The sequence below is a fragment of the Crocodylus siamensis genome, chromosome 5 (genome assembly GCF_052110815.1).
Source record: "Crocodylus siamensis isolate JL-2025a chromosome 5, ASM5211081v1, whole genome shotgun sequence".
NCBI lineage: Eukaryota > Metazoa > Chordata > Crocodylia > Crocodylidae > Crocodylus > Crocodylus siamensis.
In genome coordinates, this window is record NC_143399.1 from 13,246,171 (window position 1) to 13,270,672 (window position 24,502).

Below are 24,502 nucleotides of genomic sequence, written 5' to 3' on the forward strand. Positions count from 1 at the left end.
CATGCCTTTAAATGCTATATTTCTGGTGAAAACCTCAACTTCAGCAGCAGTGCCGTACTTAGACAGGGGCTAGACCCGATGATCTGCAAGGTCCCTTTCAGCCCCTAACAATCTATGAATCTAGGCTCCAGGTGGCCCTAGGCAAACTTTTAGTATCGGGCCCCGCTTCACCAGAGATAACGATGATAATAATAATTTTAAAATTACCATTTTTGGGTCCCCTTTCTGTCCTGGCCCCAGGCAGCTGCCCAATTCGCCTATGCCTGTGTCCAGCCCTGTTCAGTAGAAGCTGAAGAGGAAACAAATAACAAAAAAACCCAGTGATTTGTAATCAAAACATCCACATGTACTAACTAGAAACCTTTTTGATAAGATGAGCGCAGCTACTGAGTACTCGTACTCCATTAAAAATCTATGGTGCTTTTCACCCACAAGTGCCAGTGATTTGACCAAAGGTGTTAGTGCATTTTTGCCTTGCTGAGCTTTCCTTTCTAGGTGTAATGGGACATGGCAGTCTTCATTTTCTGTCCTGTTGTGTGCTAGGAAATGGGTACCTGTAACACCGAGCCAGACGGCTCCAGCTATTTAAAGGAAGGCTGTGCCAGCTGCAAGGGAATCTGGCAACTTGGGAGCAGATTATCTGCAAATGACCTAGCTACCAAAACAGACTAGGAGCCCCACAGACAGTCATTTCCCCCAGAGATCATCTCTATCTCAGGGGATCGTATCAGGGCAGTAAGCTATGCTAGAGCAGGCATCTAGACAGCCCAGAAGCAAAGGGCTACAGGCAGCTGAGCTAAGCTATAGCAGGGAGCAGACTGGTAGTAAGGCCTTAAATGGAAACCTTTATGGGTGACTAGAGCGTCACCTAACAGGAAGGGGCAGGGCTTAAGATGCACATAAAACCAGTGCCTGACACCAAGTGGTCAGTCTGGCCCTACAGGCAGCAGGAAGGGCTCTTGGGTAGGATAGCTGCAGGAGAGTGACTTAAGCTGTCTTAGGAACTGCAAGTAGGGAGCTTATAGTTTGCAGGGACATATGACCCAATATGGGGGGTGTGGAGGAATTTTGTTGTACAGCTAATGACCTGCTGTTTATATTCAGATGTAGCATGGGGATAGCTTTAGTTACAGTCAGTAGGCTTACAATCTTGTTGAACTGATTGCACTGTCCCACTGGCAGACTGGGAGTGGCTATGAGGGGCAATGCAGTAAGGTACCAGAGAGCATACGAGGACTTGACCCTTCCAGGGGCAGGGACTCAAGCTACAGTGGTGCCCGTGGGAAATGAGAGTATTTTGGGCCCCATCAAGGTTGGGCTCAAAACACAGGCAGGTCAAAGCCAGGAAAGTTAAAGTGCAAGAGGGCTGAAGCTAGGGCCCAAAAGGTCAGAACTAGGGCTTGGTGAAGTGGGCCTAGGCAAAGGAGCAGAGCTCTAGGAAGAGTGGAAGCTAGGAAAGCAAAAGCCCCAACAAGGGCAAAGGAGCCTAAGAAGGCCTGACATGAGTGTTTAATCACTCAATAACAACTGTGAGGAATAGGTGGAAGGAGACCATGAACAGTCCTTAAGGCAACAGATGCCCTGGGGCATGGACAGGCCAGGAGGGCACACTTAATGCTTGAGAGTCCAGATTGGGACCAGTAGGGATCAGAGAGGGACCTGTTGGACAAAAGGCAGACAAGGGCTTGCTCTGGGACCTAAGTGCAGCTTCTTTTTTTACAAATCAGGTAACTACATCAAGGCATGGCAGGACAGAGAAAAGGAAGGGTACCCAGGGAGCCAGCATGAGGCAGGAGGTGTATGGCCACCAGAAGGCATCATGGCTGCCCCTGGGGTGGTGGGCGGGGTGGGGGAGGGTGATCCTGTTACAGTACCACTTTATACCAAAATGTACTTCAAATAAACCCTAGGTGAAGGAGTTTCAGGGTGGCACATGTCTGGTGATCTACTGCTGAAATATGATGTCATTCGTAATTATTGCTATTAAGATGAGTTGAAGGAGATGATATGAAATGGGAACATAACTCTTTAATATTTCTAACTTGTATTAGAAACATGTCATACCTTCACATTTCTTTAGGGAATCCTGATCACCCCCCAACAAGGATCACATCAAAGAGAATAATACAAGTAATTATACTGCATATAAGGAGGTTGTATTTACAATTATCCAGGCAAAAGACCTTATTTTTTTTATGTCTAATTAATAGCCTTGGTATTTATAATCTGATAAACTTTAGCCATCTGAAAGAAAAGATATGGGAATGGATTTTGAGAGACTGAGAGACCTATTTATCCTTAGACTTCAGAATTGCACCCTGTGTTTAAAAGAGTACCATATATTCATAGACTCCTAGAAAAGCAGGACTGGAAAGGACCTTTTGTCCAACCCCCCACCAGAGGCAGAATCATCCCTATCCAGACCATCCTGTTCAAATCTATTGCCCAACATATGCATGGGCAACCCTGACACAACCACAAGGCACAAACCTGCCACAGGTAAAGCAGGGAGACCCCAGCAGCCAAGTTCCTGCTGCTGTGAAGGTTGTTAAAAATGTCTGAGCGATCCAAGGAAAGGGGCTATGCCCCCTGCTACGGAGGAAGGTAAAAAACACCAACAGTCTGGCCCAGTTGAACCATGGGTACAATTCCTTCCTGATCCCAAATACAGCAATTGGTCTGACTCTGAGTAGACAGGCAAGACCATCTAGCCAGAAAGGTTGGAGTTTAAATCAGGAGCTGTAGACTTGTATACTCCAAGTATTGTAATATAATTGGTCTCTCCTGAGTCTGCTCTCTAATGGACTAATACTGTGCATGGGTGCTGTGGTTTGAAGAAACATCACGTGACAAGTGCTAATTAAGTCATAATACCTGTGGAGAAGATTACATCTGAAACATGAAATTAGCAGGGACTGAACATCTCAGAGGACTAATAAAGAACTATGAAACCTTTGCACCTCTAGGTCACAGGTTCATTTTCAGCTCAGCTCGCTAGTTCTAATGGATTCATATATGGCAGTATATAGCCGCCCAGGAGTCAAGACTGGAACCTAAGCCTTCTGCAGAAGGACATCAGTCTCTACCCATCAGGCCAGTGCCTGGAATATCATGCCAGGCCTGTGCTTGCCACAGACCCTGAAGCCCACATGCATTGAACAAGTGGATTTAGGTGCTCCTTGTAATATATCCAGAGGGCACCAGGGGACAGCAGAGACTCACACTTAAGTGCTAAAGTTTTCTGGGGCTTTTTTTTTCCCCTCCCCAGACAGATTTATATTCTTGACTAAGAAAGCATGAAGGACCATCATCAGACAGCACCCCCGGTCTGCTTTCCCTTCCTTCAACCTGCACAGAAAGCAATGCTATCAGCATCTGATCCAACTTATTCTTTTTTTGCATGCAAGGGAGAAGTGGTGGGCTAGGAATGGAGCCTATATCCACACCAAATTAAGAAGACATACCCAAAGCTAGCTTTAGTCTAGCTAGCATGGGAACCAGGAGCACTGCAACAACAATTGTACAGATTTAAGCACAGGTGAGCATCCCAGATGCTAATCTGTACTGGTGTGGCATTTTTATTGGTACCAAGCTAGCTAGATTAATGTCAGCTCAGAGATGGCTACCCATCACATATCTGACTGCTGCTTTAAAGGAAAGAGAGCAAAAGGACAGTTGGTGTGGGAGGAGGGAAAGAGAGAATACAACAAGAAAGGATGAGAGAAGGGATTGTGGGATCCAGGCTGAAAGGGAGTTAGAGTCAACTCAATAACCTGGAGGAAACGTGTAGGAGGAGTGTTCTGCGAAAGGAAGATTCTTCCAAGTGGTGGAAATAGCTCCCGATTCAACGTTTTATCTTGGGCAGTTGGGCCCCCTTTTTATATTATGCTTGCCACTTAAGAGGAACAGCTCTAGCAGATTGGTCTGTGAAGCAGTCACTGAGAGCAGTGTTATCTATGCAAAGCAAATGACCTAAAAAACATTAGCAATTTTGAAAATGAGTTCTCCAGACTTTTTTCCCCCTTTCAGTTTCTGAGTCCTTTATGTGCTCTTCTTTCAAGGCTTCCAGGTTCTCTCTGCAATGGAGAGAAATAAAAAAGTTGAGCTTTCAGGGAAACATTTCATTCCAGCAGCTAAGGCTTTACATAAGATACTCCTTAGCATGACACTTACAACTTTTTTCAATGACTGAACAGCACTTTCTACTTGCTCACTCATGCAGCCAGCATGCTACACATGGTTGAAAATCAATACCTTATCATGGCTATTCAGAAATGTATTTAATATGAGGTAGCAGCCCAATGCAGTTTTTGCTGTTCAAGTATTCAACATGCACCCATTTGTACACCCTTCACCTGCTGTCAAGTTTAGCAGAAGCTAATGCCTGACACTAAACCAACCAGTCCATTCTCCCAGGCAGTCCCTCCAGCTTGGACCCGAGGCACATCGACAGAAAAGCACAGAGGATCTTGTATTGCTGGGGGCAATGTTATAGCTCCTTAAGGGCCAGAAGACTCGAGTGGTAGCATTCCAGTACTTTTCCCAAGCATTGCATTTAAGACTTTAAACAGCCACAAAGCATTTTACTGCTGAGTGTGTCCAGACTAGATGAAAAAATGGAGGGTAAAAGCCCTTTAAGGCATGATGTTACTCAAAGATTAAAATACTTCTGAAATATGTTTGAAAAACCATCACATTGAATCAGGATGACATTTATCTTCAGGAAGACCCGGTTCAAATCCTCTTTGACATGAGGAGAGTGGCAACTGTACAAGCGTGATGACCCACAAACCTGCTAGAAAAAAAGGCAAGCATCAGGTGAGGAATGAAACTAAAGATGTAAGAAAAACAAACAACATACAACTTAAAGACACACCGACCACTTCCCACTGGTATTGTTACCCATTTTTGACCACGTGTTTTAAAAAGGCACCTCTTAAAACTCTCAGCATCCAAGAAAAATCAGTTCAAGAAACAGATCTCTGACAGATGGTAGATCTGCCTGATCTGGCCACTTGCACTCCTATTACATGATTTCTCTTCAAAACTCAAGGGAAGTTAGGGAAAATGGGGAAACGAACATATGGTCCAGCCGTACAGCACAAAAGAAGTGATCTTCTTGAAAAAGCCATTAGAAGTCTCCCTCTTCCCTAGTTTGTGACAAGTCAGGCCTAATTTGCAGGATATGCCCTGCAGTCCCTTTAGGCTTGGTTTCATGGTATACGCTTTCTGCATCACTGACCGTGGGGTCAAGCTGTCTCAAGAGCCGGTACCTCGGTGTTCTCAGTGGTGGCAGATGGCAGAACAAGGAGCAATGGTCTCAAGTTGCAGCAAGAGAAGTTTAGGTTAGATATTAGGAAGAACTTTCTCAACAGGAGGGTAGTAAAGCACTGAAATAGGTTACCCAGAGAGGTGGTGGCATCTTCATCCTCAAAGGTTCTTAAAACCCAGCTAGACAGAGCCACGGGTGGGATGATCTAGTTGGGGACAGTCCTGCTTTGAACAGGGGGTTGGACTAGATGACCTCCTGAGGTCGCCCCCTAATTTTCCGTGATTCCATACGTGAGGCACAGTGCAAGTGTGAAGGTGAAAGGTCATTATTAATAATGTTGGCTTTCATCTCTCCAAATCAGAGTTCCCCGATCCTACTTAACCGTTTAGAAAGTTCCACATTCTCAACTGCAGTACAGTCACTTCTCCTACATTCAGCTGCAGGTGCGAGACATGTTTGGAGCAAAAATATTATGGTTAGGATGTCCATAAACCTGCTGGTCTTGAACTGATTTAACGTCTTAGGCTGGGAAGCACAAAAGTTGAGATTTAGCCTTCCTGAGTTGTCATATACTCTGCACGGTCTGAAATCACTATGTAAATGCACAGCACTATAACTTTATTAGCCTGCTGCTTTGCAGGCACATTTTCTATTATGCATATTTTTCTCTTCCAATTAATGTGAAATAAGATGGAACCAGTCTTTGCATGAAAGAGCAGAAGTTATATTGATGATCAATCCATAAATGTTAAATAATTTCAGCTGAGCTACTCTGGGTGTTTGTACAGCTGGTTGAAAAATGTTAAATATTATTTTGGGGGTTTGGGTTTTCTTACAATTTTTTGACAAGCCCATCTCCCAGAATTTACATTTTATTTTCTAAACTGAAAATTGCAAGCAATTCATATGTGAATCTTTAGTCCCATATTACACTGGCAGCTTACCTTTAAGTATACAGATGCATGAATCACCATAAAAACAGGATAACTTCAGCATTTTTGTCAGTAGAAAGGGCAAGAGGAAACGTAAACTTACCAAATGGAAAAAGAATAACTAGTAGAGGAATATTTTACCTAAAAAAATACAAGGAAAAACTCCAAACAATGCAAAGAAGAAGAAAAAAAAAAGACACAAAGGAAATCATCATTTTAAAAAATCTTTTATTTATATCTTAAACTCATCAAGTTTTAAAGAAGAATATATATTTCCATAAAATCCCTATACATGTCGGTCACAAAGGTAGGATTGTTTAATACAGAAAAGAAACAAAGCAAAGACTTTGTTAACCACTACCTTTAGACCATAGATATGAAGAGTAGGGAGGTCAGTTCCAGGACTAAAACAATTTCCATGAAAGTTTCAAGCAGGCACTTTCATTATTAGTCATTACTTACTATTTCTCTACGATGGTTTCATCCCACTTCCCTAAAGCAAAACACAGACATAGCAATCAGTAGAAATTCTTGTCAAACCCAACCACACCTCCATGATATAAACGCTTGTTTCTAAAATGTGAATGAAAGCAAAACACCCAACTTCTGTACAAAGAATGCCCTTTACTCTTCCATCAACTGTAGTTGAGACTCCCCATCTTGTGCTGTGACAGCAGCTTAGCAGAAAGGAAGTGCTTGTCAAGTAGGGCTGGCTTGGGTGAAGAAAACCATAATGCAGGTCAGAATTCTAATTTAAGTTTTAAATACATTCACTACTTACATGGGGATATTTATTTTCTACATGACATTTACTAGGTGCCTTCCCAGCAGAGATTAGGGGCAGATGAACTTCTCAAAGATCACTAACATGCTTTTTTGTTTTTTTTTGTTGTTGTTTTTTTTTTACTGACCAGGCTAATAAACTGAGATGATTAACATGACTCTACCATTCAAACACACTGTAGTTTGAGCTGAAAACTTGTAGCACTCTAGTCATTAAATATTACTCAGACAGTTGGTAAATATTTAATTCTAGATAGGGAATAGGGGGAGAAAAGAGCACTCTACCAACCAAAGATGGGCATTTGAGAGCTTGTCAGTCTTGTTTTTGCTCACATGAGATGCATACACATACTGTAGGTACACTGCAAGAATTCTCCCTTCAACCAGTCTATGTGACCATGGCTTGGTGTGGGTGACTAGCTGGGGGGCTCTTGTGCTCTTACTGGAATTAAGAAACCTTTTTCTCATATACTCAGGGTTAAAACAAGTACCAGATATTTGGGGTAGGAAGAAATTCTCCTTCAGATTAGCTGGCAAGGACTAGGGGTCCTTTACCTTCATCTAACAAAGGGTAGAGTCCGCTTCCTGGAGCAGAGATGGGCAAAATGCAGCCCATGGGCCAGATCCAGCCCGCCAAGCAATTTTTATCCAGCCTGCAATAGGACCCTCTGTTCTGCCTGACCCAGGTGTGGGGGACAGCCTGGGCCATATCACGTGCCACTGGTCCCATGGTCCCTGGGTGCATGGTGGGGCAGGGGTGGTGCAGAGGTCTGAACTCCACTTCCCGGCAGCCCTGGCAGCATCTCTTTCCACTGCTGGTGTCTCTGTCACTGCTAGACCTAGCCCTGCTGCTCAGGCACCCCAGCATATCTGCCCTGCACCCACTGCTGGAGGTGCCAGACAGAGCAGGTGGGCAGGGTCTCCACAGAGACCGAGTGGGACCCCTGCAGGGAGGATGCACTCAGCTGGGCAGATGGGATGGGTCTGTGGGCAGGTGGGGAGTGGCATGCAGGAGCAGCATGCGGGAGCTGACTGGGATGGTGGGACAGAGCCGCGATACCCACCCTGCTCTGTCCGTGGTCCTCTGGTTCCCCTGATTTACCTGTGGCAGGCTAGGGCATTGCATCTTATGTTGCATCAGTGTTCATGGTAATTTTACGAAGAATTTAAAATTAAGTATTGTATAAAACTGTATGGACCAGGATGATCCTGCCTAAGGCTGGACTAGATGACCTATGGATGTCCCTTCTAGCCATGTTTTAGGATATCCCTTCCAGTATGATTTAGAAACAGAGAAAGAGCAGGAAACCTCGTTTACCATGCTGCACAACATAATTAGTAGGTAGACTCTCCCAAAGCATGGATCAACATGGTTATACACTGCTAACTTCCAGATATTTAACATCTCCATTTAAAAATACCCAATGTATTGCATAGCTACAGTGCTTTGTATCAAGGGGCTTTTCAAACATTTAATTAAAACAATGTAACACTATTACGAAAGGAAGGGCATATCTCTGTTTTTCAGATGGGGAAATAGAAGAATATCACTAATTTTTGTAGCAGCTTCTGATTTGGTGCACCTGACTTGCTGGGTCCCTAGTTTGACAGCTAGAGCTGGACCTTAAGCACATTCAGCAGTCTCAGACTCTGATAGGTATTCTGAATGCCAAGAGGCTTTGACCAGTCAGGCTGTGCGTTTCAAACCGGGTTCCCAAGAACAGAGACATCCAAAATAGATATTTGGGTCTATATGGCTTGCTCAGGGACACAGAAGTCTGTGGCAGATCTCAGGTTTGTCACAGTTACCTGGAACTTCCTCTTGGCAAATGTAGGGTTCATCCAGATGACAGCTCAGCAGTGCTTAGTGACTCCTGCCTTTGGGATCAGAAGCGGTCCAGCATGAGCAGCACATGGTTCCTTGCCACACAAACGTGCCCCACTCTTCTACAGAAGACACTTTTACATGCTGAGATGGTGGGAAGGAGGCCAAATTATTCATGTCATGTCTATCAACAATCCGCACAGGATTTTGGTTGCAGACAGTTTCTGGGGTGTGGCCTTGCCTGTGTCAGATTGTGACTGAGGCATTCAATGCATTTCAGATATTTTTAGGGACTATTTTTTTTTACCGCGAGCTGACTTTAAAAAAGAAAGGAAGGAAGGATGAAAGATTCTGAAATGCTAAAAGAAAATGCAAGCTCATATAATGCCAACTCTTCCGTGCACTGATTTGCTGTTGCTAAGAATCCATCTAACACTTTCTTCCAAATCATGCAGTGTTATCTACCTTGCCTATTAAAAATGCATTAATGTAGTTTTGCACAACAATACAGATTTTGCATACAGGAGAAATTTAAGTCACTTTTATCACAGCAGCTGTAACTTGGCCACAGAGTATGCATACTAAAGAACTGTATGTTCCAGCTATACAAAACTCTGCATTACTCTTATGAAGATCACTTTTGTACCTTCAAATTTGTAACATACAGCCAACACAGGTGTGGTATAGCGGTCATGATTTTTATTTTCCAGATTTCAACTGGTTTAGAGAGTCTCAAACACAGTGGCAACAGATCTAAGGATTGGCCTCTTTAGTGGATTTAGGCAGAGAGCAAATAAATTGAGACCTCTAGAGAGCAGTCAGGGTGCCCATGAGGTAGAACAGTTATGAAATATTCAAGGCTTGTGCAGATAACATCTGCATCTGAATCCTACACACAGATCCATTTTCTAACCTCTGCAGATGGGCATACTGGTAAATGGCATTTCAAATATTCATTAAAGAAAATGTGACATTTGAAATAGAGACATCAGGCAAACTAATGGGATGGACTGAGTGAGACCTTCTGGATTCTATTCCCAGGATTCCCACTGACTTAGCGTGTAGCCTTTGTAAGGTCACTTTCTCAATGTGCCTCGGTTTATCCAACAGGTCAGCTTCACCTAACGCACATATTAATATTTCAGAAATGCTTTCATCTACAACAGTAGTTCCCAACCTTTTTCTGCGACCTGCTGGGAGCGGAGTGCAGCGGCAGCGGCAGCCCAGGGTGAGGGAGCTCCTGGCACGCGGCGCAGCTTGTCGTTTGTGTGTGGCGCTGCTAACACGGCCTCCGCAACCCTCATTTGGGTCACAACCCGAGATTGGGAACTGCTGATCTAGAAATACAAACCATTATTACTAGTCCTTGCAGAGAGCAGCTACACCTGTGCCGCATATGAAATATAAGTAAAATACATTATGCACTAGATTGCCAACAATAGTTATTTATTTTTTAACACTGATTAGAAAACTACCTCAAGAGAATTATATTCACTCTCTTTTTCTCCAACCACCAAAGTCACTCCAGGATCTGAGAGCAACCAGGAGGGAATTTAGCACATGAAGCATCTCGGTAACTGCTACCTGTCCTAAAACAGGGCTACACTTAGTGCTTTGTGACCCAGAAGTATTATACTTACAGCACCACGAAATTAAAAGCTGCAGGAAGAGAGAGAATAAAAAACAAATAAAGACCTGAGCTTACAAGTGCATTTCTATTTAATGACTGAAAAAACATAGGTTTTAAAAACAAAATACAGTTTGAATAGAGCTTCGCTTTGGTTTTTCGGCATACAAATATTTCACGACAGAATCTCCCAAAGGGTACTATTTTAAAACAAGACAATGCCAAACATGACAAAATAAAAGTTCCAACAAGCCATTTTATTTATTAGACTGCTTTGTGTTCATGTTCCCTGCTTGTCAAACTCCTCGACACTCCCAGTATGGTAAACACATAATAGATACACTGCTGCTCGCGCTGTGGACTTAATCTTTCTAAAAGAAGCTGTGCAGCACAGCATGTAGCACTAGCAGGGGAAGGAAAAAAACATTTTTACCAATCTATCTTAATTTTACCTGCTATTCTCCATCGTGTAACGATATGCATCTTTCAAGTACTTCAGTCATTCCACTCAGGTTTTTGCTTCTTTCTTTCCCTGCAATACACTAAGCTAGCCAATGCAGTGCAAGATTTTTATAGGTGGTAAAAAGTTTATGACTGAAATATTTTAATAGTGGAGGTATTTTAAAATCAATTTCATATAGGTTGAGAGAGATTATTGGTTTCTTTAACATATAATAAAAAGTATAGCTCTTGCTAAAAGCTTTGACCTTCAGAAAGTAACAGCATTTTAATTTAATCCATTTTTCATACAGACAAGAAAGCATTTTTAAATATTTAAACAAAAAATAGAAGGGGTGAAGCAAAGGTGGTGCACATATTTAGAAACACTTAGACAAGAGGTAGGCTCAAGACTAGACTGTGTTATGCGTTGGACAGCTTAATACTTCATCCAGAGATGAAAGGAGAAATCTTTTAAAAGCTTGTGACAAAATGAGAATGATTCCAAGTACCAAATAAAGAGCTAGGATTTTGAACACCCTGAATTTAGAGGTTTCACAAGTCTGGAGCTTTCATTCAGACTCACTGCTCCATAATAAGCAAAGACTTCATATTGAAAATTGAGAGCATCTTTCTCGATGAACTCTTAAGATACCTCAAATATTGCATTGTAACACACAGGCCATCTAGAACAGACTTACAAAGTCCAAGTGTGAGATCTGTCTCATTTATTTGCTTTAATTTGTTTTTTAGAATACTTAAACACTATAAAAAGTTCTCTGGGTTATCTCTAGTCTTCAGTGACATAAAAACATGTTGAATGTCAACCAAGAGGACTGGATAACAAAACAAGTGCTGACACCGCTGTGTAGGGAAAGGAGATGCACTGGGGTCCTAACTATCCAGTGCAAGCTATAAAACCCACAGGGAAATTGAAATGGCGTATTTTTCTGTTTACCTTCAGGTGACAATGTCCAAATGCTTTAACACATTGCTGAATGGCTGTTACAAAAACTCCTGTCACTAAGAATAAAAATAATGAATGGATGGATAGTCAGGCTGGACCTTCTGCCATTTGCCAGTGGTCTCTCGCATATAAATTTTAAAATAGCTTGCCAGGAACATGTGGACAATGTAAACATATATAATCTGGCCTGGAAATCATCAGCAGAGGCAATCTTGTAAACAGAACCCCTCAGCTCCCAAATACAGACACATTCGATTTCTGCTAGTGTTTCTTAAAGGACACAGGGTCGTTGGCTGAAGTCAATTTTCAAGTTATTTTTTTAAATCAACCTCTTGGCTCACTGCCACTGATGAATGCTGTCTTTCCTAAAAAGCTTATCTTCAAATTAAATCTTAAATTTAAACAATACGGCACATCTTAAAATCTCAGTTCTCCAAAATATGATAAAAGATGCTTCCGATTCCATCTGCCTCGTGATCTAACGTGCAGCTGTAAGTGCTAACACCCCTTCATGCCATATATCAATGGCGCTGATTCTCTTCTAAAGTGCAAGGCTTCAGTTTAAGAAAAACTTAATTCCAATACTTAGACAACATATTTTAACATGTCTTCCTCTTTTCTTCACTGTATGATTTTCCCCCTCCTATAAGACCAGCAAGCAATATTTTCATAAACTGGAAAGTGAGCCCTCAGCAGCCAGCTGAAAATAGGCAACGTATCCTTTCTGTGCAGCAGCACAAGTCTGCCTAAAGGAAAGGAAGGTTGGCTCTTGGGCAGGGGATACTTTGTAGGCCTGTGCGAATAGGGAAGTATTCAATATGGATTCGGATCTGGCTGATTCACAGGACAGTGATTCGATTCAGATCACTGTTCTGAATCGATTCGGCCAAATCAGCATTGGAAGATCCGGTGCTGATTCAAACAGATTTGGCAATTTGGATTGGACAGGGAGAGCTAGGCACAGCCGAGCAGCTCCTCCAGCTGTGTCTGCCTCTCCCCGGGCAGGGGGAGCCACAGGAGAAGCTCCCATGGCTGCCCTGCCTGACCCCACCCCCTGCCCAGTGCCAGCCTAGTCCTGGCATTTTCTTTCTTTCTTTTTTTTAAGCCCAGCATTCACCGGCTGCAAGAGCAGCGATTGGAGCCTCTGGGCACTCATGGCAGAGCACCCCCATGCAGCGCAAGCCAGCAGGGATCGCCCCACGCTTGGCACCTTTGCAGCAGCTGCCCCATGGCTCAGGTACAGCCCGGCTCGGCAGGGTGCTGCACACTGTCTAGCAGCTGGAGCTGAGCACTGCCAGGCTCCGGCTGACTGCTGGAGCTGCCCCAGCTCCCAGACAGCGCACGGTCCCCGGCCAGTGTGTGCAGCACCCGTGCCATGGGGCAGCTGCCATGTGGGTGCCAAGCGGGGGAAGGGGGAGCGATCCCCATTGCCCCCTGCTGCATGGGAGGAGGGGGCTCTGCCACAAGCCTTCAGAGAACCAAATCGCAGATGCCAGATCTGGTGAGTGCAGACCTTTTTTTTTTTTTTTTTTTTAAGTGCCAGGAGGGTGGGGCCAGGATGGGAAGGGGGATGGGGCCGGGGTCAGGCAGGGCAGCCATGGGGGCTTCTCCCGCAGCTCCTCTGGCTGTGCCTGCCTTTGTGCCAGGTGGGGGAGCTGCGGGGGCTCTGCCTTGCTGCTGCTTGCCCAACCAGTGCGGGTGGGGGGGGAGGGAGGCGGGGAGTGCAATGCAGGCACAGCTCGCTCCAGGTGGCAGCATGGTATAGCCCGTCCCAGCACTGCCACACCCACATCAGCACTGGGAGTGGGGCTCTGCCCTGCTGCCGCTTGCCAGCTGGTGCGGCCAGAAGGGCAGGATACAGGCGTGGCAGCACTGGGAGCGTATTTTTCCCAGAGAAGTTTCATTAAGCAGCTCCTCGGTCAAACTTAGCACTAGCAATCACTAACCAGTTGTGCCAATGGAGTGGTCACACTAAACCCTTCAATCAGACAAGCAGACCGAACAATGGGAAAAGGGCATAGTTTCATGCATCTTTCCAAGCTCCATTTTGAAAATATCTCCTTAAAATTCCTTCTCTACTTGATGGACTCCAACTAAGGCCCCACAGTGGGGAAAAAAAAAATTACCTGTTACCATTAGGTGCAGCATCTGCAGCTCTATAGCATGGTAGTCTTCTTGTATCCATTGACTACCTAATGCATTATGAAGTGGTAATGCATTGCAGAATAGTCAGGTGCTGGTATGTCTAAACCAGCAGATACAGAAGCAAATCTGACTTGAGAGGCATCTTGATGTTTTAAAAAGGCACTGTGGTTGCACAGTGTGGTTGCAAAAACTATCCCAGTCCCACAAGTCCCAGTTTTTAAACACAGATTTTTTAAGATTCCTTCATATATTTCTTCATTTCACTTTTAAAGACAAGCCTGCACAAGTTTGCTTTGAATGCTGAATCAACTCATATTCTAAAATGCACTGAAAAAGGAGACATCCTGCAGAAAACCATCCAATTATGTGGCTGTGTCCAGCTTCTCAGCTTAGTATTTTAAAAAACATTTTATATATGGAACAGGCAGTGAGTTCTCATATTATTTTTTAAATGAAGCCAGGAGGATCTAAGCCAAATTACAGCATGCTAAAACAAGCAACTTAAGTGATGAAGACTGTATTACTTACTCTCCTTTAGAGAGCCTTCTGGTTTATCTGTCCTCTGATCAAGGTGAGCCTGACAAAGCTGAAAATTATACTGTGTGACTCGATTGTACGGAGATTGTTTTTCCTCAGTGAAATTATTTATTTTTAGCATCCCATGACGAATAGACGTCTCTCTACTTCAATACATGGCTCTCCCTGTGTGGCCAAAGTTTCTCACTGCACGGAGCAGGAGATCCCCCGAAGGCTGGAGACAAAGAATACTGGCCAGCAGGTCTTCTTTGCGACTCAGAGACAATTTGCCTCATAGGAGTTTTGACACCACATAGGCACAAATTTGATTTGTAGCTGTCCTGACTATTTTATTATCCCAAAGTCTTACAGGAAAAGCTGGGATGGCAAATTTTACAAGTTTCTCAGATGAATAGTTTTCCTTTCAATCTGTGGGTTTAACTGCAAAACCTACTGGAATATTTTCCAGCTTCTGAGTGGGAGGAAACTCCACTTTCACCTTTGTTAGATCTTGCTTGGTAGCATTTTGGCTTTTTTGCTCTTTAGATGCTTCCAAAAGATGCTGCATGTTAAGTCTAAAAATGAGGCGAGGATCTGGTCCAGAAAGAGTGGGGCATTTGCAGCTCTCTCTCAGTTTAAGAGCCTGTGAAAACAGAAAAAAAAAAAATCAAATCAAACTCAAGTAGCATTGTAGGCAAAGAAAATTTGGTAATTCTCAGAACTGTCCTGACTTACGGCTGTAACTCTAACCATTAAGTGCTGCATTAGGGAGAAATGACAGACAAAAGTGGTTCATACCAGCAGTGCAGGATGGCTTTAGAGATGTGCTTCATCAAGGAATTCAGTGCTGCTCTTTAGAAAGGGAAGGGAAGGGAAGGGAAGAAACACTCACTTATAGTTGATCTATGCAACAGACCAAGACTGCACTGTGGACTGCACATTGCTATAACAGTTTGTGCTCCTCCACCATCTTCCTAAATCAGTAGGTATGCAGGCCCTACTATAAGTAAGTGAGGGATGAATTAGGAGTTTCCCAAGCATCTGCAGGGAAGGGTTTACTGCTTTAAAAAAAAAATTCAGATCCTTCAAAAAAACTACCATGAACAGAGCACTACTCCAGTTTTCAAAAAAGGAAGAGGAGTATAGTTTAATATTTTTCTCTACAAAGAGATTCTGCAACCATTTTTCCCCCTTACCAAAAATCCTTTCATTTCAGTAAAGGAACGCAAGTTCTCTAAACCTAAAAAACCAAACAGGATTTAATGGCAGCTGCAGGCCTTTGGAAACAGACAAGCTCCAGTGACATGAGAAGTGTTTTCTCATTGACACAATCCGATTCACCACAAGCAGAGTTCTGGGTTCAGGACGCATATATTTCTCTTGGTTAGAAAAAAAGTCAAGTCAAGTCAAATTATGAATAAAAACAGCCGTTTGATATTGGTTGTTTTGCAAGATGATAATCCAAATATTCACCAAATTTCACTGTACATATCCCACTGCTTCAGTAACCATTTAATTTCTAAACTGACATTTGTAATGACAGACCCAAGGGCATTCTCTTGTTCCCCTGCAGAACATAAGCTGCTGCAAGCCTGCATCAATGTCAGTCAGTGTTATTCATGGCAAGAAAAATATATATAAAAATTTAGGTTATAACTTGGAAAGGACAATATAACCCTTTAAACTAATATAACAATTTAAATCTCCAGTCTTCTAGCTACACAATGCCTATCTTACTTTCCTGGGCTTGTCTATCTGAAATACTGGAGTTCACAACATTAGAAGTCCATGCAGTATCTCAGGGATAATGTTTTCACCAAGTGGAGGTGAAGACCTCTACTTCCTTACTATACAGAGAACAGGAGTCAGCAACATATGACCCACAGGCCAGATCCAGCCCATGAAGTCACTGAATCTGACCTGAAGAACAGCGTGGTTTTGCCTACACCTGTGCCCCTGGCACTTCTCCCAGTCCCCACCTTGGCACAGGTGTTTTGTGCCAGTCACACCTGTTTAAAAAGCCTTCCAGAAAGAATATAAGTTACTGTAGATATAGCATCCTGATGCAGTCATTCCCCCCAACCTGAAGTTGAGTGCGATACTGAAGGTACAAATCCAGCAACTCAGGGCTACTTAGAAAACTCAAGTCTCCAACAACCAACCACATCAGTTTACACGAGAGGACAACATATAGCTGTTCCCAATGAAATTCATACAGCTTACCAGTATCACATAAAAAATATGTTTCACAGACTGGAAAGAATGATCTTAGCCAGAATAAATGACTGAGAAGCAATTACTAAAGCCAAAGACCCCAGAAAGAACCAGGTTACAGACTTATCGGAATACGTGAATGTGCCTGGGCATTGCAGGCATATTGCTACCACCTTTCAGAGGCTAATATTAAGACAAGAGTACTGCACTGCACTTCAAAAGAGAAGCCATTCAAAATGAAGATCAGTTGGTATTTCGTATTGCCATAGGCATAGACTTAACTGTACTTGCTGACTAATGCGAGATCTACGAATCTGGCTTGTAAATCGGTTCAACCTTAGTCGCATACAGCAGCGCTGGCTGGAGCACAACTGTCTGTGCAGCTGCTTGGCACCTCACCCTCCTCCTCTCAGTCAGTTATAGATGGTCACTGTGGCAGAGGGGTGCGTGCAGGCCCTGGTCACAGCATAATTTTTAGCCATATGTAATTCCACCTCTGATCCTTCCTGGTCATTTCAAGTTCACCACTTCCAGACCCCAAGCCAACACTGCCTTCGGGACAGGATTGCATGATTCTACTGTTCTCAGACCAGGTCATGGATTGCAGTCCTCTGTACCAAATGTGAGTACCTCAGCAGTTTGACATGTCCCAACCCCAAAACTCTGAAGATAAAAAAGGAAAAGCATGACCTTAAGGATAAAAATCAGAAAGGCTAATTGGCAGAAACAGTTCCAAGACCAGGGAAAGTACAGACCCATTACTTAAAGAGGAAGGAAAGCAAATACAATGGACAACACAGGAGACTGAAGTATTCAGCTCCTTCTTTGCTTGCGCGCTCAGGAAAAAAAAGGTAAATTGTGACTAAATCCCCAACACAATTTTAACAAGGGACAAAAACACTGGTCAGTATAGGGAAGGAGCAGATTAGCTAAGTGAGCCACTTGGAAATCAGCAAAACCCAATGAAATTCACCCAGAACACTTAAGAAAAAAGCCACAGCCATCTCTGAACCATAAGAAAGTATCTGCAAGACCTCAAAGATGATGGGAGAAATCTCAGAGGACTAGAGAAGGGGAAATGTGGTACCTATTTTTAAAAAGGAGAAGCCAGGGAATTAAAAACCAGTCTGCTTGACTCTGATACCCAGAAAAGTAGGAGAAACAGTTATTAAACAATCAATTTATAAGCACTGAGAGGATAATACGGTGATAAAAACACAACACGGACCTGACAAGAATAAATCATGTCAAACCAATCCAATTTTCTTTTCTGACAAGCTAACTGGCCTAGTGGATATGGGGAAGCAATAGATATGGTATCTTGACCTTAGTCAGGCTTTTGACATCATCTCACATTCTTATAAGCAAACTCAGAAAATGTGATCTGGATGAAATCACAACTGGTTGGCAAGTACTCTCAAAGAGATCTTTCTCAATAGTTCACTGTTAAGAGGACAGCATTTCAAGCAGGTTCCATCAGAGGCTTGGATTTATTCAATATTTTTACTAAAGACTTGAATGATGGAGTAAAGAGGACACAACATCTGTGGATAACACTAGGTGAAAGGGGATTGCTAGCATTGGGGAAGAGTTTTTATCTGGATAAATTAAAGAAATGGTCAAAAAATGAACAATCAGAAAGTCAAAGATGATGTAAAGTATAGCGCTAAGGAAAAATAAGTCAAATGCACTGACACAGAAGTGGGAATAACTGGTTGAGCTACAGTACTGCAGAAAAGAATTTGTGGGTTACATCAGACGGCAAACTGATTCTGAGTCAATAATGTGATGTTCTGGCAAAAAAACCACAATTATCATTCTGGGACATCTTAACACAGAGCAACATGTAAAACATGCAACTGTTCCGCTCTGGTGGAGGCTGGTGAAAGTTTGCCTAACACATCCAGTCTGCAAACTGGTAAGAGGTCAGGAGACAGCAACAAAAATAAGAGGTCAGAAACCAGACCTGTGATGACAGGCTGAAGGACCTGGGTTTTGTGTATAAAAGAGAAGACTTGGGGGCACATGATAATAGTCTTTACATTTGGAAGGGGGGGAAACTACTATAAAAATGACACTGATCAATTGTCTTCCATGTCTACTAAGGAAAGGATAAATATCCAACCTAAATCTTCTTTTGCAAGTTACCAGAAAATATTCGCTAACTACGAGGCAGTTAAACACTAACACAGACCTACCCAATAATGTTGGGGAATCTCCTTCATTGAAGGCTTTTAAAAAATAAGCTAAAGATGCCATTGTTAGAACTGTTCTAGCCTTACTTATCCTATCTCTGTGCAGGGGGAAGAATTAGATGATTTCTTCGGGTTCCTCCCAGTCCAGTGTTTCTACGATTCCATTTCCTCCACAGTGATGTCAGTGGTACCACTTATTAAAAAACATACCTTACACCAAAACAAGAAAATGACAAGAAAGACTAATCTTAAAATAATAAAAAATGTCCTGGATGTTTAGATTACTATATATCTATCTTCTTCAAATGCATCAAGGTAGACTCCAGATTCTCAAACCTCTGCATCCCAAAATCCCTATAGTCCACCTGGCATAGTCTGTTCCCTTTGCTCACAAACCATGTCTCTCTCCCACCCTGAGGGGGGAAAAATCCTTTAAAACATGCTTAATCCTTTTAATCACTCCCAACTCATTCCTGAATGCAGTCGTTTTAATTGTTTACAGCCCTTTAACTTCTTAGTTCCTGCCCTTGGCAGAACAAGGCTTGTAATTTGCTGGGAAAAAACTGTAAACTCCTCAAAGCTGGTGGGGCGCAAGGGATATGCGGCTTGTCTGGGACCGTGGTCTTCTTGGTGACAGTCCTGCTTGAATGCTTATAGACATATAATAGTCAGTCCACTACTCTCATGTAGGTCATCTCTCTCAATAACTAGGTTACATATCAATACACTTAGATTACATAGCGCTGTGAACATTAAAGCCACCTTTAAAAGGAAAGCTGCAGTAAAAGACATGTCAGAGCTGCTCTAACATTATCATGATAGATTGAAAGCTTTTGACCAGCAATCAGATAATACAACATTTCAAAGAGGGGAAAAAATCACCTTTTCTCTAACATGTTTTCTAAAACTCATTTCTCCCAAAATAGCACTTTTGTAACAACCCATTTGTTCTGGACCTGAAGTAGACACTCATCATATATATATGTGCCAGGACTAAGTACTTATCTTTTTTTCTCTGCTTTAGAAAATGTTACTGTCAAGATTGTTACCTTCATGCAACTCAGAGGCCAATTCAATTATACCACCTAGTAAAATATTCGCTTTTTCTTCATGTCTCAGACAAAGTGAAATTCTGGAGAATAAGTAGTGTTTGCACAGCATAAACACAGATCCTGTATCTATTTTCTAGTGCAGTACCTGAGGTTTACCGTCATGTCCAACTGATCTGTTTGCTATAAATGAGAATGCTGTAAAATTACAAATTTAAAAGAGTGGTTCACACTTTTGCAGTCTAACCACTCACAAGACTGAGGAAAGAGGGAGGAGAGAACTTGCACAGAATTATACATCTTTCAAGGAGACTGCTCTATATTCAAGGGCTGTGTGCAGTAAGGCAAAGCATTTTACCAAACAGTAAATGAGAAGTATAATGTGTTTAGGAAAGACTGTCACTGAAGCACAGGGCACAAACTTATATTGCAGAAATTAACCTTTCAGTTTTGTTCGGTGGAGAACTCAAACTAAATAGCAAACAAAATACATGTTGTAATTTGTAGATGGCTGAATATTTCAGCATCAGTTTTACACATGATGTGCAATTCTCCAGGTGGGTTACAGTACTAGTTCTCTGCTGCTCTTGACTCCCCACTCACCATAGTATTAAACAGCTATAATAAATTCATCTTGTTTTGCTCAAAGGCAAATTAAAATACATTTGCATTAAAATAGCTGTATCATGGCATCATATAGGGGTATTTTGAAATGGTTACATCTTTAAATAGAAAAAGGTTGATGTATGTCTATATTCTCCAATTTTCCACATGAGCATTCTAGTTACCAGAACAATTTATATTAATGTCTAGGTTACATACTGCCAGTAACTTATTTTTATTTAATTAGAAATAGACAAGTTTTATCATGAAGTTATCCAGGGATTTAAAAACAAGAACAAACAGAAAAATGTATTTCTAATGGCTTCTCCTGTCAATCTGTATGAAGCTGGTTTGCAATAACAGTTATTTAATTATGTCACAAAAATCACAAAATCATTTGAGCTAGTTGCAAACAGCACAGATTCTCCAGTCTTGAGAGAGAGAAACTCCTTCAAGAATATACCAACACCACAAAATATACTGAGTACACTGAGATGCCCAAGCTACTTCAGTACCAGAAGCAGTACTATCACATGAGCATGGTACTCTACCTGAGATAATTAGTACAGGTGCACTGATATATCAATGGCATACTGGATCGGCACCAATAAAAGGAACATTAAAATTATCGGCAATTGGCATTTTTTGGCCAGTGTAGCTCATAATGTCACTGATAATTATACCACGATGCATGCAGCCACGCTCACACACGTGGCCCAGAATGCAGCCCTGCAGCGTGGGGAGCAGGCTCCTGCTAGTAACTCTGTGGGGGGAAGCAGCAGATCAAGGTCCCCACGGTGAGGGAGGGAGTGGAGCAGGTGAATGCAACCCTGGGAGTTGGACGGATCCACAGGCAGCTCCTCCGGGGTGGCTCCCTGCTGCTGTATGTACCCCTGTGGGAGGCATGGTGGCATTTGTCCCCAGATCTGTGCGCAAGGCAAGAGTGGGCTGCCCTCTGTGGGCTCGTGGCCAGGGGCTGCACCAGCCTCTTCTCGGAAGGAGGGGCTGGGTTGGGGCTGGGCTCGGAGGGGTGGCTATAGCCCCCAAAGCCCCCCCAGTGCCGCCTGCCCTGGCCCATCTCCTTCCCCCCCTCCCCCACTAAAAAGAGGCTGATATAGCCCCTGGCCCTGAGCCCACAGTAAGAAGCCCACCCTCACCTAGTACACAAATCTGGGGGTGCATGCCTTCCCAAGTGGTACACACCCCCCTTCCCCACAACCCCCAGACGAGCCGCCCATGGGTCTGGCCCACTCCCAGGCTCACATTCACTGTCCTGGCTGGGCAGCACCTGTCCCTGACCCACTCCCTCCCTCACCATGGGGACCTCAAGCTGGCCCCTTCCATGCCCCTTCCCCACCACAAACTTACTGGCCGGGTGCTGCGCTCCAAGCTGCCAGGCTGAATTTCTGTAAAATCAGCTATAGGATCAGCATCAGCCAATATGGCTGGTTAATAATCAGCTATAGTTAATCAGCCAAGAAAATCTTTATCGGTGCACCCCTAATTAGCCTCACAGCAGGACTAATCAGCCTAGGCCGAACACCACACTAATGCAGCTATACCGCTTGGTGCTCAAGCTGACTCATTCAGAGCTGTGTCAGAGAGGTCCCAAGAGGAAACTGCATTGCAAAGCATGGCTACTTGGGTGTGCTTGTTCAAAAAAAAAACAAACGACATATTCCAGGGAACTTTCAAAAAAACCTTTTATTGCTTACTCCCTCCCTGTATAACAGATGAACCCTAACGTTTGATGAATGTGCTCTCCTGAGGAAACCATAACATAAAGATGCTAAAACAAGCTGTTGCTGTTAAGTGACAATGGTGCTATAGGACTTCCAGCCTTGATAACTGGCCAACACAGAGAAAACACAGATCTGTGGCAGCATGTCACCACTCATCACCACACGCTGCCATGTAGAGATGTCCAAGCTAGGCCTGACCAAGCTAGTCTATGTATATTAGAAACAGAATACAGGTTTCCCTCGCTTTATGCAGGTTCAGTATGTGCAAATTCACTCTTACATGATGACCCTTTTTATTCCAAAAATGTGGTATATGCGAAGTAAATTTACTCTTGTGCAATCGGTGTGGTGGAAGCCCAGAGTCAGCTGCTTTGTGCGGTGCATTGTGGGAGTGATGCACACCAAAATATAGTTTCCTGTGTGGATCTGTGCTCCTCACTCATTGTCTGTGACATATGTTTCTGTAGTTGCCATCCCCATTATGATAGTGCCCTGTGCTTGTATGACCTGTTGGTGAGTACAAAAATTGTCTTGGAAAAGTGGTAGAAATGGGTCTCAGGGGTCAGTACAGTAGAGGTCTTGGAACGTATCCCTATTTGTTACATTGTAAAGTGGGTTCCCTTTATGCAAATTTGAGTTATGCACTGTTTTCCAGGAACACATGTACAGCAAAAAGCAAGGTAAACCTGTACCTGTGTTAGCAAGATGTTGCATTTGGGCTAATCTCTCCAGCTGAAAAGCAGGATACTGCCTTGGCTATAAAGATAAACTACTTCCAAGACTAGAGCTAGCTTGTTCAGAGGTACACAGTACTGCATTATGCCATGCAGACATACCCCATCAGTCCTCTCCCGTGTCTCTTCCCATAACTCTCTGTACCTGTGGAGGTATCAGTTGCACTTCTCCACCGAACTCACTTTGGGGAGAATGCAGCTTGTACCCTACTCCAAAGACATTTGAAAGGGAAAATAAAATAAAGCCTTTGTTCCTCTTCTTCAAATATCATGGGGAAGAAGACTGCAAGGCCTTTCCCACTCCACCTGCCTAACGACTGCTCTTGCAAAGGACTGGAGTGTAGAAAAAAAAAGGGTTGCTCAACTTGGTAAGGTACAAGAGATCTAGCATGGCTAACAGGGTAAATGTCCACACTGTTTTAAGGCATAAGGTCACTCCTTTTTGCTCTTAGATTCTGCATCCTACCTCAGATAAAGCAATACTATTACCCTAGAAACCCTGTACAAAAAAAAAAGGGGGTCAAGAATCAGAAGAATAGAAATCAGAATCACAGAAAATTAGGGTTGGAAGGGACCTCAGAAGGTTATCTAATCCAGCCCCATGTTCAAAGCAGGACCATCCCTAATTAAATCATCCCAGCCAAGACTTTGTCTAGCCAGGTCTTAAAAACCTCCAAGGATGGGGATTCCACAACCTTTCTGGGTAGCCCATTCCAGTGCTTTACTATCCTCCTAGCGAAAGAGGATTTTCCTAATATCCAACCTAAACTTCCCTTGTTGCAACCTGACAGAACAAGGAACAATGGTCTCATCTGCCACCACTGAGAAAGGTCCAGCTCCATCCTCTTTGCAAACACCCTTCAGGTAGCTGAAGGCTGCCATTAATACCCCCCTCAGTCTAAATAAGCCCAGTTCCCTCAACCTCTCCTCATAAGTCTGATTCTTCACCTGTAGGTTAGATCCAACTACAAGGATGGCTCTAAAACAATCACCATGTTCCATTTCAGGTACGCTAATGGATTTTTTTCAACATTCATAACATTCACAGCTTTAAAAAAAAAATCACAGAAGGATCTATTTGAAGTGGATGGTTTTAGGAGTGAGGTATTTTGAAAAGAAAGAGTCTAGACATTCTTCAGTCTACTTCAATCTCTCTTTTGACTTACGCCAACATTTAAAGGATTTACTACACTCCCTCCAATCAGAGGATCCTTGAGAGTCTTTTCTGTCACAGGAAGTAATACGGAATCTCTATATTTTTCATATTTCCCATGCCAGTAAATCCCCACCCAATCAATCATTCCAGCATGGAATCAGCAAAGGCCATACATGGTAGTTGACAAGGATTAAAAAAAAATACAGGTGGCAGCCACATGTTTTGGAATGAAGAGGGATGTTTCAAAATGAAGCTTACTGCGTTCGAAAAAAAGAATAGATGTGCTGCTGCACATAAGGGTCAC

At 43.0% G+C, this 24,502-nt stretch overlaps 1 protein-coding gene across 3 annotated transcripts in view; it reads right to left on the reverse strand.

The window, feature by feature from the left end:
- Positions 1 to 6,415: 6,415 nt before the first annotated feature.
- Positions 6,416 to 24,502, reverse strand: part of OMA1 (OMA1 zinc metallopeptidase) — a 36,006-nt gene continuing 17,919 nt past the window's right edge. The window contains exons 9-10 of one of the 3 annotated variants that reach the window (XR_016442504.1): positions 9,990 to 15,148; positions 6,416 to 8,956 (exon numbers count right to left, since the gene is read on the reverse strand). Coding sequence is in view for 1 of the 3 variants with exons in the window: in XM_090048427.1 (XP_089904553.1) it covers positions 14,930 to 15,148 (219 nt within the window). In the remaining 2 variants the exon portion in view is untranslated. Of the gene's footprint in view, positions 15,149 to 24,502 lie in introns of all 3 variants that reach the window. The other 2 variants (XR_016442505.1, XM_090048427.1) reach the window with 2 other exon arrangements.